The sequence below is a fragment of the Sesamum indicum genome, linkage group LG1 (assembly GCF_026168435.1).
Source record: "Sesamum indicum cultivar Baizhima isolate 11 linkage group LG1, ASM2616843v1, whole genome shotgun sequence".
Classification (NCBI taxonomy): domain Eukaryota; kingdom Viridiplantae; phylum Streptophyta; class Magnoliopsida; order Lamiales; family Pedaliaceae; genus Sesamum; species Sesamum indicum.
The window spans coordinates 15,654,128-15,669,519 of record NC_142657.1 but is presented as its reverse complement, the minus strand read 5'-3'; the positions used below and the strand labels follow the sequence as shown (position 1 = coordinate 15,669,519).

The 15,392-nt window shown below is 34.7% G+C and overlaps 2 protein-coding genes across 2 annotated transcripts; both read right to left on the bottom strand.

Moving 5' to 3' along the window:
* Positions 1-1,515: 1,515 nt before the first annotated feature.
* On the bottom strand, positions 1,516-3,884 carry EXO70D3 (exocyst subunit exo70 family protein D3). The gene has a single exon (XM_011081258.3). The coding sequence runs from the start codon at positions 3,718-3,720 to the stop codon at positions 1,912-1,914; it is 1,809 nt and encodes a 602-aa protein (XP_011079560.1). The 5' UTR covers positions 3,721-3,884; the 3' UTR covers positions 1,516-1,911.
* Positions 3,885-5,385: 1,501 nt separating this feature from the next.
* Positions 5,386-8,220, bottom strand: LOC105163037 (pollen receptor-like kinase 3). Its single transcript, XM_011081246.3, has 2 exons — positions 6,748-8,220; positions 5,386-6,649 (listed from the first exon to the last, which is right to left on the bottom strand). Exons 1-2 carry the CDS (start codon positions 8,111-8,113, stop codon positions 5,928-5,930), a joined length of 2,088 nt encoding a protein of 695 aa, XP_011079548.2. The 5' UTR covers positions 8,114-8,220; the 3' UTR covers positions 5,386-5,927.
* Between the last annotated feature and the right edge of the window lie 7,172 nt (positions 8,221-15,392).

The window sequence follows — 15,392 nt, the reverse complement described above, 5'->3', positions numbered from 1 at the left end:
AACATTATCCCATCCATCTCTAGGCCGGCAACGCCATCCCATCGTATTAAATGAAAATCATACATAAGAAACGCCACAAGTACAATATAGAAATAGAAGCGCACGAGCTGGAAATACTTGAAAAGAACCATCATAACTCAGATACCACCTTGTCAATAAAGAAACAGCTTTGGGAAGTATTGGCCATTGGGCCTGGTGGAAATGGAGTCAACTATAAATCTGCGTTTCTCAATGGATAGTTCATTGACTCAGACAAGTCCCTGTCCCGTTTAGGCCGAAGGAAAAGTCCTCTGCTCTAACAGGTCAATTTTGGGGATTAGACCATATGAAACTACACTACTTCTACGTGGTGGAAAACAAAAATTATTCGTCAAGACAGCAGCTGCTGAAATTAGACAAGTTACAAGACTTAGTGGTCTCTACTGTATAGGCTTTATTTATCGTATTGTTTCTGAGCATACCCTGAAACTGTAATGAACATGCAGTCATCTACCCGGTATTGTGAAGAGTCAGATGTGGAAGCCAAGAAGAGATCTCTAATGCTTAGGGATTTTGGGTCCAGGCAACGTAATCCGCAAGGGACCAAATAACATAACAATAGGTGGTGATATGTATGAAAGAGTTGGTTTTAGTCGTCTATTCGTGTGGGACACAAGCTCAAGAATTTAACCTTCAAGTCTCTATTGAAATAAATACCTATATCATAAGACAGACATGCTAGCCAACTCTACAAGTATGAAAAAAGACGGCTCAAGTCGGTTCAGCAATAACGATTCCTTAGAAATTTACACATCATTTCTTAACCTCCTATTTGTTCTTCTCATATATCCTTCTCTCCATGAAAGAGAAATTTGAGCTAAAAGAACAGTTCAGATGACTACATAAGAAAAGCTTTTATCCCCTGCTTGGAGCTTCCATTTAGGAAAAATTCAAGGATTGAGATTGACAGTGTCATCGAGGCCTATCTTTTCCTTTTTGGAAAGTGAAGAAGTTGATCAAATTTTCCAGTTTCGGGGAAGGGTTATTTTGTATCATTACTTAGCAAACCTCATTAACATGATAATGTCTAATTACTTCAAATGTAATGATGAAGCTCCAATGAACTGCTTACGGCTAACCAGAAACAGAATTTATTCTATCTCCCTATAAAATATGCATCTAAGCAAATAAGTTCCAATCCTTTCTCTCAAGTTCATAGTCCTCAAAATCTAGATACAGGTAACAAGTCTAATTATCCGTTTCAGCTGCCAATAAGCCTACTGCCAAAAGTGAATAAGTGAGTCAACTAAACAAGTTCCAGAATTATTTATAGTTTTGCAGAAAGCAATATACTAAAACAAGTCAGAGGCAAATATATGTAATTTTAAAGAAGCAATAATGACCCAGAAATTTCAGTAAATTCTACAGCAATAAACATGAACTAAGGAACCCCAAAAACCAACACGCCGGTTACAACTAAACTAGCATCTATGGCCATTTGAGCTAGAGAGATGCTCAGTTCCTTCAGATCTAATATTTCAAACACAATTGTTATTAGTCAGTTGAAAATCATCAAGACTAACTTAAATTCTTTTCTTCACTGATCATAATTGCATAAGAATATTCAACAATACAACAAATACAAGAATTCCCATATAAATGAATGAAACAAAATCTAGAAGCTGAGGAGGTACAGACAACACATGCTTACAGGCGGACGCATTCTGGAAGAGGCATATGCTGCTCTGAGCAGTTAGAACCGGCGTTTGTCCTTTACTGATCAAATCTACCATCAGAATATCATATCTGGTCTCTATCAAGATATTGCAATTGATTTCCAAGAAGAAGAAGAACCTCATCCCAGAACACTCCGCAAAAAATTAAAAGAATCGTGTCCTATATTCTAAGTGGCAAAACTCAGTTCCAGTTCTCTTACTCAGATCTTCTCCTCAGATGCTGGGACACTGGGTATCCCTCAAAGAAGTCCAATACTGCATTCTCAAGGTCCTCAACTGAGTACTTGATGTAGTTCTCTGGGTGCCTCCCGCTCTCAATATGACTTCTGAACCTTCCAAGAAATGATCTATAAGCTGGGATAAGCTTCTCCGATATGGAAATCCTAAGTTCCTCGCGGAGCTGAGTATCAGGTATCAACCATGTGGCCTGAGTTCTATGCACCTCCTCAAACATAGCATTGAAGGCTTTGAATCTCTCTCTCAAAGCGCTCTTTGACACACCAGAAGAAAAGCTTCCACTTACATGCAAACCCTCGTCTCTTAAGCAATGCAGCACCCTGACCCAGGTTGACCGCTGGTAGTTGGTAGCAGCCAACCGGAATTTCCCAGTCAACTTTTTCAAATAATCATCTCCAATCATTTCCCTCAACTCCGGGGACCCCTTAATCTTCTGCACAATGTAATGGACATTGTTCATCATAAACAAATGAGCCAAGGAAGCATCCTTGTAGTGCTTGGACTTGCCATCCAAATTGAATTGCAAAATCACAATAATCCAGATCAAATGAAGCGCCAAAGTTGAAGTCTGCCCCTCATATTCGGAAAGATCCATATCTGGTACATTCGGATCACTTGAATACCTTGACCCTGTTGAGGGCTTCGACACAATCAATTCAATCAATGTCTGTTTATAATCCGAAATCAAACTAATATAATTCATCACATATCTAGTCAAGGGATGAATCGTCCCTCCAGGAACGGGTACTTTTGAAGGTTCCCTGAGCACAGCATTCTCAAATTCCGATAGTATCCCTCTCGCAGCCTCAGCTAACCTAGATAATATCTCAACAGCTTGTACTCTAATGGATTCGCTCGATTTCGACTCAAACACAGACTCAATATCAGGCAATAAATCGGACAAAGCATCATGTAAATCCAATATCTTAAATAATTTCTCAGGCGACCGCCTGCTAATGCTAATCGCCTCCGCGAAATTAAACAACTGAATAGCAGGACTTTTAATAGTTTCCATAAAACAAGCATCATCTGCTGAATTTCCCAAACCTTCGAATATCTCCTCGCACAACCTCCTTTCGCTCGCAAAGAGCACGCGGACGCATATCTTTGCAGCCCGTATCCAACGCCGGATCTTCGTCTCCAGCGTCTCCCACCCGAGTCGTTGTATATCGCCGATGCTCAATTTCTCAACGTTGAGCTTCTTCAAGCTCGCGTCCACCGCAGACTTGCGCACGCTCGCGTACACCTGAATACACTCACGCAAGTATCCGGCGGCGATCATCCGCTCCGCGATGCAGCGGAGATCGTAGACGGCATCGCTGGGTATAAGATCTACTTCTCGTATACTGCTAGTAGTCTTGTAACAGCTGCTCGTGGAGCTACTGTTGCTCTCCTGATGCTCCAACTGTTTGTCGGAGCTACTTTCAGCGATCTCTTCTTTCAACTCAAATTCCTGAGAAGCGAACTCCAATTGAGTTGACTCCGTGAGCCAGTCGGCCTCGACAGGGGAAGTGTGGGAGAGGAGGATGTTGCGGAACTCGTCCTCGAGTCGAGCCATCGCGATCTGGAGCGCGGAGGAGGTGGTGGATGAGGAATCAGACAAAGTGGCGGAGGACATGGCCTTCTGGAGCTCGTCGACTGCGTCAAGGTAACGGTCGATTTCCTGACGGTCACCGGTGAAGATCATTCTTTCACGAGCATCTTCCGACGCCGTGGAATCCCACTGGAGGATTATTTTCTCTGCGGCGGTTGATTCCGGCGGTTCCATGGAGGGCAACAATATTTAATTACTTGTTTTCTTTTTCTTTTTTGATTCCTGAAAAATGGAGAGGTGATGATGATGATGATGAAAATGAAAATGAAACAAAGAATTGAAAATGGAGGGCTTGTGGGGTTTTTGATTTCTTCTGCTTCCCTTCCTTTTTCTTTTTAACTTTTGTTTGTACAGTCGGAGTGGCGCGGTAATATTTTCTGGTTTCCTATTTTTTTAATATATGTATTTTATTTTATTTTATTTAAAAACAATTTCTTAAAAGATCCTAATAAAGAAAAAATATATTTCGGCCTAGTTGTTGAGGATGAGTCTTACAATAAATTCGAAGTCATAAGTTTAAATTCTATCACATATATGAGTATTTGTTTTTTATATAATTTATTACTATATCGATTAAAACGATATATTATTTAATTTTCAAAATATAGATATAATTGCTCATTTTTATTGATCGAATCCTATCAGGGTATTTGTGAGTTCATTATAATTATTTTATATGAATGTGATATCAAGTATTGTTGTATTATTGAATCAATTGGTCTATTTATTAAAATATTATATAATTATGTGATTTAAAAAAAAAAAAAAAAACAAGGAATCAAATTTAATGAAGTCAACTTAGATGTCAAGATTCACGTGCATGCATACTCGCACGTACGCAACACTGCTCTGCATATACACAGTACTTCTCCTGCAAAGATTCTTATTTTTGTACTAATTACTCCTAATTAAAATTGCTCTAACACAATAAATTATAATAAGATATTCACCAAAATAGATTTTTCTTTTGCTGTTTAATAATTTATACGACAGGGGTTACACAGTTGAAAACTCCTATAACATCAAATCGCCTTTTTCAAAATACCTATGAAGTATTATAAGAATCTGCATTTTTTTGTTCAGATTGGGTCTATCGGACAACATAAACATTTAAGAGCAGAACACTATGTGGATCCCTATACCCTCTAACACACCGACTCTTATAAATATTTTGTGGCTTCATAAGACATATATGTATTTTTTACTGTGAGGTATGACCTTAAATCTTTGTGTACTGACCCCTAATCGAATTGTTTGGGATTCAGAAGTGAAAGATGCACTTCATTGATTAATTCAAAACACCTCTTCCTTGATCTCGATAGTATCTATGAGTACTTTCCAAGTTAGAACAAAGGGTGAATCAATCAATTTTCTGGATTATATATATTTTATCTCCTGACAGTATCCGTATAAAACTACATCGGATCTTTCCTGAATATAACCTAGAATCAGATCTTCATTATCTAACCGAACCTAACTCTGCGATCCCAATATTTATCATCCAAATTGAGAATAAAAAGTAGAGTCCATTTAAAACCATCAAACTCAATTTTTCACGTCATTACTTACCTTGATCTGAATTAATATAAATATTTCATTAGAATATATATATATATAAGATAGGAGAGATGTGTGGACTAAATATTTAATAGAGGACGTGCCACTGTGTTTTATATTTTATTGAGAGTTGAGTTTATTACACTTTTATTTAATAGATATATAAACATAATGATAGGTTTTGACAACTTTAGTTAGGAAAAATTAGAGCATTTTCCAATCATTAATGATCCAGCTGTACGTAATGAGATGTGCCCTGAATGAAACTGTCAATGAGTTGGAACAACAATTGGAAATCTTACTCCTCACTTCTCACACATCAGATCAAACTTGGAGCCCCTCACAACTTCCGGACCAAACCTCTGTGAGCTGCCAATAAAAGACAGTTGCATATACAGATATACCACAACAATGTTTTATCCATATCGATGTGTTTGGTCAAATTGAATCAATCACACGATAACGGTGTATTTGGAGAGAGAGAGAGCATTTGTGTAGAGAATAGCATGAGATTTCCATCACCTCTCAGCTCTGATTAACTCCAAACTATGTACACATCAGGAGGCTGTTGAATCGACTCTCAGAAAACAATCCAACGAACCACTTTTTTTCCTATCAACTGAACCCTCTAAACCCCCCCACCCCTCAGATTTTTCTTCTTCATTTTATCACTTAATCCTATGTGTACATTGTGGCTACTTTAATCCTATCAACCTAAAAGAGCAACCTGATTCTTGCTCACAAGTGGAGGGAACGTCGTTCCGCTTACTGTTTCTAAAGTGCTGACCATTCTATTCTGTCTCATATTCATGCTAGGGAACTAGTCAAGATACATCCAAATCAATACTACTATTGCGTGATTGATGCACAATGATGTCAGACCGTCTGGCTGAACGCCTGTTGTGATGGTCTACTCCATATGCTTCGGCAGACGGTGGCAGAACATGGTTCATTTCCGTTTGCTGATAACTCGTGTCTACTGGCTTTAAGCCCTCTATTCTGCTGATGGCTTCTGCGAGGTCCAACCGATGATCAGGGTTGCTCTGCGTGCAAGCAACACCAATGTGGAGGAGTTGCTCCATCTGATGTATTATAGCTTTGGTGCTCATAATGTCTGGATCGAACAAATCGGCCTCTCTCCCCTCAGAAGCAGCCAATCGCACCCATTGGACTAGGTCCGTCCCGCCTTCCCCATTGCTGAGATTGTGAGATGGGAACTTCCCTGTAAGGATTTCGAGAATTATGACTCCCAGGCAGAAAACATCGCACTTTGGTGATATAGAGTGATCCAGCGCAGCTTCTGGAGACTTATACGCGGCCAGTGCTTGTGCGGCGTGGCTGCTGCTGACCAAGGCGCAGAATCCGTAGTCTGTGAGCAAAGGCTCGAATCCTGGGGTTAATAGAACGTTACTCGACTTGAGGTCACCATGGGGCAAGTCGAGTAAAGAGAGTTCAGAATGAAGATAGCCCAATCCTCTGGCTATCCCTTGAATTATCTTCAATCTCACAGGCCAGGTCAGCTGTGCATGAGCTACTCCTCGATCACCTAAACACAAATGGCAAAGAAAGAGCTCATTCAGTAATCGATACCTCAAATGCTCGATTACGCCAAAGTATTCCCATTCAAAGAAACGTCGTACATACCATGCAACAGAAAGAGTAAACTGCCTTTGGGTTGATACTCATAGACAAAAAGCTTTTCATCTTTACGGTAGTGATAAGCGAGAGGTGGCAATACGTTCTCATGGTTTAAACTCGCAAGCTTTCTCATCTCAGCATCGAAATGATCTCTCCCCATCTTAGGAATCTCCTTTACTCTCTTCACCACAACTGTCAATCCACTAGCCATAGTGGCTTTGTATGAAGAACCCAAAGAGCCATTCCCAAGCACCTCAGCTGCTGCTCTCATCATATCAGCCAATCCGAACTCACCCTTTTCATAATTCAACATCACTATATCCCCAACCCCTCTTGCAAATCTTGACGACCCTTTCTGGCTGGACCCTATCCGATGGCCTGAGCCGAGTCCATCCCGGCCTGTGTCAAAATCCTTCTTCCTTATGCTTGATGCACTTATACTAGGTGAATCTTCGATCACCAGGTCAAACCTATCTTGCCTTTGTTTGAGCACGAATATCCCGGCTGCCATTAGCAGAAACAGGACAGCTGATGCGACTAGAACCCAAATGAATATGGTTCGTCGGGGACCATTGTTTTCTGCTATAATATTTGATGATTGCACAGACGTGTTGCAGGGCTTTCCAAGACTCCCACCACAAAGCCCGGGATTCCCCTTAAATGCATTCGCGGGAAACTTCGCCATGCTTGAAGGGATCTGCCCCTCCAAGTCATTGTTAGAAAGGTCGAGAGAGATCAAACTTTGCTGCACGAGTGAAGGAATTGGGCCCGAAAACTGATTGTCCTCGAGATGCAACTCCATCAAATGGGATAACTGGCCTAACGAAGATGGAATCGGGCCCGAAAACCTGTTTCCCGATAACCAAACCTTCTTCAACCCCAACAATTTCGTGAAGTAATCCGTTGGAATCTCACCTGAAAATTGGTTCTTGGAAAGGAACAACGCCTTCAAAGCGCCCATCCGATGGAACTCCGGGATCGGGCCTGAAAATGCATTCGACATGAAACCAATACTTCTCAAGCCCGAAAGAGAAGCCAATGCCTCAATATCTATCGTCCCCGACAGGCCCAAATTTCCAAGTCGAAGGGCCGAAACCACGGTGTTGTCACAAATTACGCCAACCCATGGCTTGACTTTGGCGCAGGGCTCTGTTCCGGGCCGCCAAGAATCAAGAGCAGTTGCATTCGTGAATGATCCTTTGAGCTTCAAAAGAGCTTCAGATTCAGAAACTGAGCTTGTAATGATAGGAAAATTGAGCAGAAAAACATAGAAAAAAATGGATGATCCAAGAACATGAATAATGGCCATAAGAGGAAAAAGAAAAGAAAAAAAAAGGTGCTTAAGATGTAATATCCATGGCTGTTCATGCATTCAAGAATTAGCAGTGATTTGTTTCAGGAAGAGGATGGAGTTATGGGAAATCCGTTATTGTCGTTGCGAATGTTGCCTTTTTTGGGCAGGAATAGACATGCAAGAAGTTGCAACTGTAATAACTAACCTCCTCATTTCTTCTTCTTTCGCTTTCTCAGACTGATTTATTGTTAAATCTTAACATAGTATGACATATGGGCCTGGTTTGGTTTGTACGATGGATTATGCATCATCGGATTGGTTGAGATAGTAGACAATAATAATTAATCCCATCATTTATTTATATGTTGTTCAATTTGACATATTGTATTGTGTGGTATCCCGTGTGATAATATAATTTTGTATAAGGTTGAAGGGATACAAAATAAGACTAATAAGAGTATTATTATTCCATATTAACATTACAGTTTGTGAATAGTTACAAAAAAAATATAAAAAGTATCTCAATATTTATTGACATACCTTTTTTAAAATAAAAAATTGTTTCAAAATATTTCATGTTTTTCCAGGTAAAAGAAATTAAAAATAGATATTTTTAATAAGATAGAGAGCATAATTAAGCTTTTCGCTAATAAATAAGAGTAAAATAAGCAGTAATGCCACTTAACTAAGAACATTGCAATAATACTAAAAAGTGTTTGTGTTGCACTTTTATCTTTAAAAAAATCAAAAATAAGAATGGTGGTGTATTGGAGAGGGAAAGGAATTGATGAGTGGAGGAAGTCAACTGGATTTTTGGCCGATTACTAAGGGCATTTAAGTCATTTACAAAACATCCATCCTCGGTCCAGCCCAATGTGGGCAGATAACAATAATCTGTCCATGTCCATATCCACATGCAAATGATTAAAAATCGTTTGCAGTGTGCCCATTGTGTCCCAATTTATGCCTTGGTTAATGTCTGTAATGCCCCTAAAATTGGGCCAAATTCAAGAACTTTTTTTTGAATATTTTCATTAACACGGGCAGGTAAATTATATTTAACCCTAATAAGTAATCTCTTTTTATCGTTTTCGGCCCTCAATTTTCTATAAATTTATTGGGGCGTGGATAATTTGGGTGAGAATTTTAAATGGGAAGGGAACGGCGCCTTAAGCCACTCCCAAGATTCATAAATCGCAATCTTACCGAAATTAAGGCTGCGTGGTAATTGTTGGTAGGTGAGGAGGAGGAGGGGGGTTGGAGGTGTGGTTGCTGAAAGTGGAGGGAGAGCATTTAGATGCGGTGGGTGGGAAGTACTAGTGATCCAGTAGGTGGATGCCCATCAAGAAAACTAGAGCATCAATCACCCAAATTCTACATAGCTCATCAAGTTCGTGCCTGAAATTTTGGCCGAGCTTAGCTCATTTTTCCCCCTAACTACACCTCGGAAAAAAGAATCAAATGCAACCCCACTGGGGCGTTTGTGTTTGCAAACAAACTAACCATATTAGATGGATGCTCAAATTACCTTTTAGTTCACTTTATTATAAAGAGTATTTACTTAAGGACCAAGAGATTCATCCGGGTAACTACAATGCAGCTCTCCTTCCTTTTTTCTTTCAAGACTGGCAAGATAAGGTTCATTATTTTAAGGGTTAATTACGCTTAGACCCCTTAAAAAATATAAAATTTTACTTTTTATTTAAAAAATTAAGTTTTACACTTACACCTTTTTCAAAGAAATTTCATTTATATCTGACCGTCTTCCATTAGGGTTTTGATGAAAAATACTTATGTTAGTGAAAGAAATTATTTCAATTTTCTATTTTGTCCCTCATTTAATATTTTTACATATATATTTATGTACTTATAAATGAAAAAATATAATATCTATACATGGAGTAGGGTTACCATCATTATATTTTTTCCTTTTTAACTACAAAATTATTACACGAAAATATTAAATGAAGGATAAAATTAAAAAAAAAAAAACTTGTGTAATTTTTTACTAACGTCAGCATTATTCACCGAAACTCTAACAAAAGAAGTCTAGGTGTAAATATTGAATTTTCGGAGGGGACGTAAGTGTAATTGTTGAAACGCAATTTTGTAATTTCAAGAAGAGGTTTAAATGTAATTAACCCTAATTTTAAAATGCTTCCATGTAAGCCAAGTTGCAACCATTGGTAAAACCCCACTTAGGACAGAAAAGAGGACATTGTGCAAATAGAAAAATTTCAAAATCATAAAAAACAAGGGTAAAAACTCCTCGTAATTAATAAAATCGATTCTCATAGAGTAACCTTCCAAGAGATTATCAAAGCTTTAGCCACACAAACATCTGAACCCTACATCAGACAATCGTGCCAATAATAAAAGAAAAAAAAATATATATATATAAGATCATTACATCTTTCTCTTATAAATGTAAAATTATTACGTGAAAATGTTAAATGAGAGGTAAAATTGAAAACCTATGTAATTTCTTTTACTAACATCATATTTTTTTGTTTAAATCCTAACAAAAAATGGGTTATGTGTAAAGAGTAATATTCAATTGACATTAACAAAACATAGTAATCATTGCAACAAGAACCAAGTGCTCACAGAATGCAATCACTTACATAAGATTCCGGGGCCAGGATGCGCAAAATGAGTTGACAAGATTACTCCCCACTTCCATAATGAGTAGTCGCCAGTTCACAACGTTTGTTTAATGAAATGAATTCCATAAATGCCCCTGTTTTTCTAATGGGTCCCACCGTTTTAAAATGGTAAGGCAGTTGCGATTGTTTGCTTCTTTTCTTTTGTATGCATAAGCAATTTGCTGCCTTTCCCAGCCGCGTCTTTTTACATATAAAAAATAAATGGTGATTTCTTATATGGCGACATTAATTTTTTTAAAATATTAAAAATATCCTCATATATTTTTAGTCATTTTCTATACTATCTCTATATCAATACTAATATAAAAGTTTTATTCACAAACTGTAGTTCGTAAAATAATTTATTTTTTTAAATGTGATTTGTTGGTTTGTATATTTTATTTTTATTTATAATATATTTAAATATAAATAATTATTTATTATATGCATGCATGGACGGCGTGTTATAACAATTAGTATATATATTAGAGGTGTACGATTTTAATTAAAATAAATAATCATGATAAAATTTAGAATAGAATTAAAAAGGTGACGGGTCAAAGTTCAGGTGTTGGCGGGTAGGATTGGTGGGTTACCGGGCCTTTTTTAATTGGGCCTTTAATATTCTGTAAATTGCTTCTTCCTAGATACTTAAGTTCGGCCTGTCCCATAGGTATAGGCCCATCAAATCCAATCCTAATCCAGGAAAATTAGAGCATTCGTAAGCCCAAACACTTCATGGGCTTCGCAGCCCATAAATGGCCCTAATAAAAATATATATTTTTTAAGACCAACACTCACAACTGACATGATTTTTAAGATGGTTGGTTATCGTATTTGGATAACAATAAACATCGTGAGTCTCGCTGCAACGGAGTGTAACGCCCACAATTGAATTAAGGGTGGTGGTAGGAATACGGCCCTAATTGGTCTTCCAAATTAAAACATAATCCGTACGGATTCGTTTTGAAATCACTTTTCAATCTCTAAAATCTCCCTTACAATGATGAGCTATCTCTTTTATGTGTGGTTTGAATACCACAACTATATAAATGTCGGTTTTTTCTAATCAATGTATAATTGATTATAAAATAATTGATTTTAGAAAAAAGAATTTTGATGTTTGTGTTCACAAACTCCAAGTTTCAAATTAACCTCGTGTCAAGTGGTTTTAGTAGAAATTAGTGGGTACACATCGGTAATTAGATTGCAGTTGAATTAAAAGCTATACATTTGTATTCTTTATCAAAATATGATGATCATGGTAGAAATTAATCCCAAAAGCGACTGTGGAGTAAAAAGTCAAACATAATTAAAACACACACACACACGGACATTTACACTTAAGAGATGTTGATTCAGTTATAAGACGAAACATGCACGTATCACCATATGTTGTCCAAACCATAACGACCACAACTCATACACTTAATAACATCATTAAATTGGTCCCATTATTGTAAAATTGCATTCAATACAATTTACAAGCTTCATTTTCTTATTTAATAAAATTACTTTGAAAAAAATATTTTTAAAATAAAATTTAATATGTTATAAATTCCAAACATCCTCTACATATAGCAACTTATAGGTTGGTCCCCTCCCTTAAGAGTAAATAATGTTGGAAAATCAGACAGCTCAAACAATAAACATTGAAAGGAGCTTTGTGTATTTTTCTCTTTTCATTTTTGCCCTCAATTTTTGACATCAAATGGGATTAGATTTAGTGGGCCCTGGATAGTTATAGAAAAATATTGGAAGTTAAAACTGGGCACTGTTGGTATAAAATATATAAGAGTTAAATTGGATAGTATTAACGAAAAAATTATTCTAAAATAAATTTAATCGATTAAAGATTATTTTATCTAAAAAGATATTATTTTTGCTTATATTTGTACTTGTTGTTTGTCAATAATAATAATTTTTCTTCAAAAAATAATAAATTTTTTTCTATTAGTATATTTCATAATTAACTTTTTTTGAAACATTAATAGAAAAAGTGAATGTTTAATATAATAATGCTCCGATTAAGTAATAGAATTATTGATTTGTACACAACAATTAAATTTGCATGGTTAAAAAAAAATATTTATTTAATTAATCATAACAGTTTAATTTATATTTTTTAATGATGTAGGATTAATATAGTTAGGTGATATAGCATATAAAAAATAAAAATTCTAAAATATTATATGCACAAGTGTAAATTTGATTGTTGTTAATTTATTCAAATTATTTAAAAATTTTAATATCAACTTTAAATATTTAATCTTAAAAATAAGGTAAAAATATAAAAGTTGAATTAAGATTATTATAATATTTGTAAAATAGTAAATAATGAAGTTGAATTTATTTACAGAAAAGCCAAAGCAACTAGAATCACTTTCTAGTGTAAAAATATTTCTTTTTTTAGCTTTAAAAGCAGAAGCTAACATTCCAAACACCTCAAAAGTACTTTATTGAAACCATAAGCTAAAAAACAATTTTTTCGAAACTTGCGCAAACACTCTCTAAATATAACTCTTCTATTTTGGGATGAACTTTATTAGTTAATTACTATTATCACTATTTTTTGGACTAAAATTTATTTTATACCCGAGTTTTTTATTATTATTAAATTGATACATGAGTTTTTTCATAAATATTGAATTGATACATAAGTTTTTATAAATAATCCAATTGCTACTTGAGTTTTTACGTAAAAGTCAAATAGATGCATATCTCTATTTAAAATATTTCATAATAACAAAATTACCCCTTTAATCTAACTTAATTTTTATATATATCCATTTATTTAAATCACAATAAAGTCATATGATTAAATAAACTATACTATTATAACAATTTAAATGATAACAATGAGTAATAAAGTAAATTAGTTTAGTATATAAAAATATTCATTCAATAATTAAAATTGAGAATTAATAGATTGGGTAGGAAGTGATGTTTTTAAAAATATTTTAAGCAAAAAGTATTTTGATGTTTATGAAAAAATTCAGATATCAATTGGATCATTTATAAAAACTTATGTATTAATTTAACAATAATGCTAAAACTCAGGTACCAAAATAATTTTTGCTCCTATTTTTTGTATCTGGAGTAATAAATTATTATTAATTGAAATAACTCAATTACAATCATTCATGTCAAATATTAATATCTAAAAAAGACAATTACAATACTCTAATCAACAATATCAGATAAATAAAATTTAAACAGTACATATCACAATATACAATAGAACAAAACCTCACACATACAGTGGAATTCGAATTCATAACCTCTAAAATCACGAGACCTCAATTTCACAACCTGAGTTATGCCTCGTTATTATTAATCATTATTGTACACCAATGGTCCCTGTTTTGCTGGAACACATACACAAATTACTTTTTAATTTAACAACAAAATTTAGAATCACAAAATTACATTTTATTTTTACTTATTCTATTACCCATCGATATAATTTTCTCAAAAAAAAAAAATCCCATTAACAACACCTGTACATAATATTTTAGAAAGGATAACCATATAAAACACATTTTTTTTTATTGTTTGATGAATATCTTTATTAATAATTTTTAATAACATAAAAATATTGTAGTATAATATTAATTTATTTATTTTTTTAATATTAACGTAAAAGTTCATATACATCGAGTTTTACATTCTCCTAACCAATACCAAATTATCTCTTATACATTCATTTTTACTCTCACTTTTCTTACACGCCCACTTCTCATTCCAACCAAACGTACTCTTTTAGGAAAAACTATTAGTCATTCTCCTCGACCTCACTTTTTCACTTCCCATTTTCTCTTTATTGAACCAAACGAACCGTAAATCTATCGATAAAGAGATTTCAGAGTAGACATAGAAAGAATATCTCGTCTACTTATAATTTTGGGACCACAATTATATATAAATATGTATATACGAGCGCGTGCGGTAATTATTAAAGTAGTAATAATATTGGTGTTTACATATATTAAAGCAGACAACCAAAACTTAATCACTTCCCATAAATTGGTCAGAATTTAATACCATGATAGCATTTAGATTCACAATTAATTAACATAAATATAAACCCATACATTGGATTAAAAGACCCCACACGCTCGTTTTCGATTGATTAAAAGGGTGTTTTGGTCAATTTTCTTTTAAGATAAGTTATAAAATGTTTCGAAGCTTATCCTGTATTATAAAGTATTCAGTGATTTTTCTAAATTAAAAAAAATAAAACTTATAAATTTTAAAAATAAGATATTAAAAGCATCGTTTCAGGATAAAGTTATTTAGCTGGGCCCATTTGAATACGAGACACAACTCAAACAATAAATATTTATGGTCCAATAATTTTCTCTCACAAAATTTTAAGCACTGTCAAAAAAAAAAAATGAATTTTTTGCTATATTATAAATAATTACGGCTTAAAAAAATTGATATAAATCAATATTATTAATCATGGTTAAATAAAAACTTAAATTTTTACCACGATTAATCTATATTCGCCATACTTCTTAGCCATAATTAAAACATTTGCCATGGTTTTGGCCATGACTAATGTCTTCTTTTAACTATAGTAATTAACCGTAACAGAAAATTATATTTTTTCTAGTGAAGCGTTGATTTATTAAATATTTTTTACTGTTTGGATGGTAAAATAGTCAACAATTTTGATTTTATCATTTCAGTCCCTAGAAATTTATAAA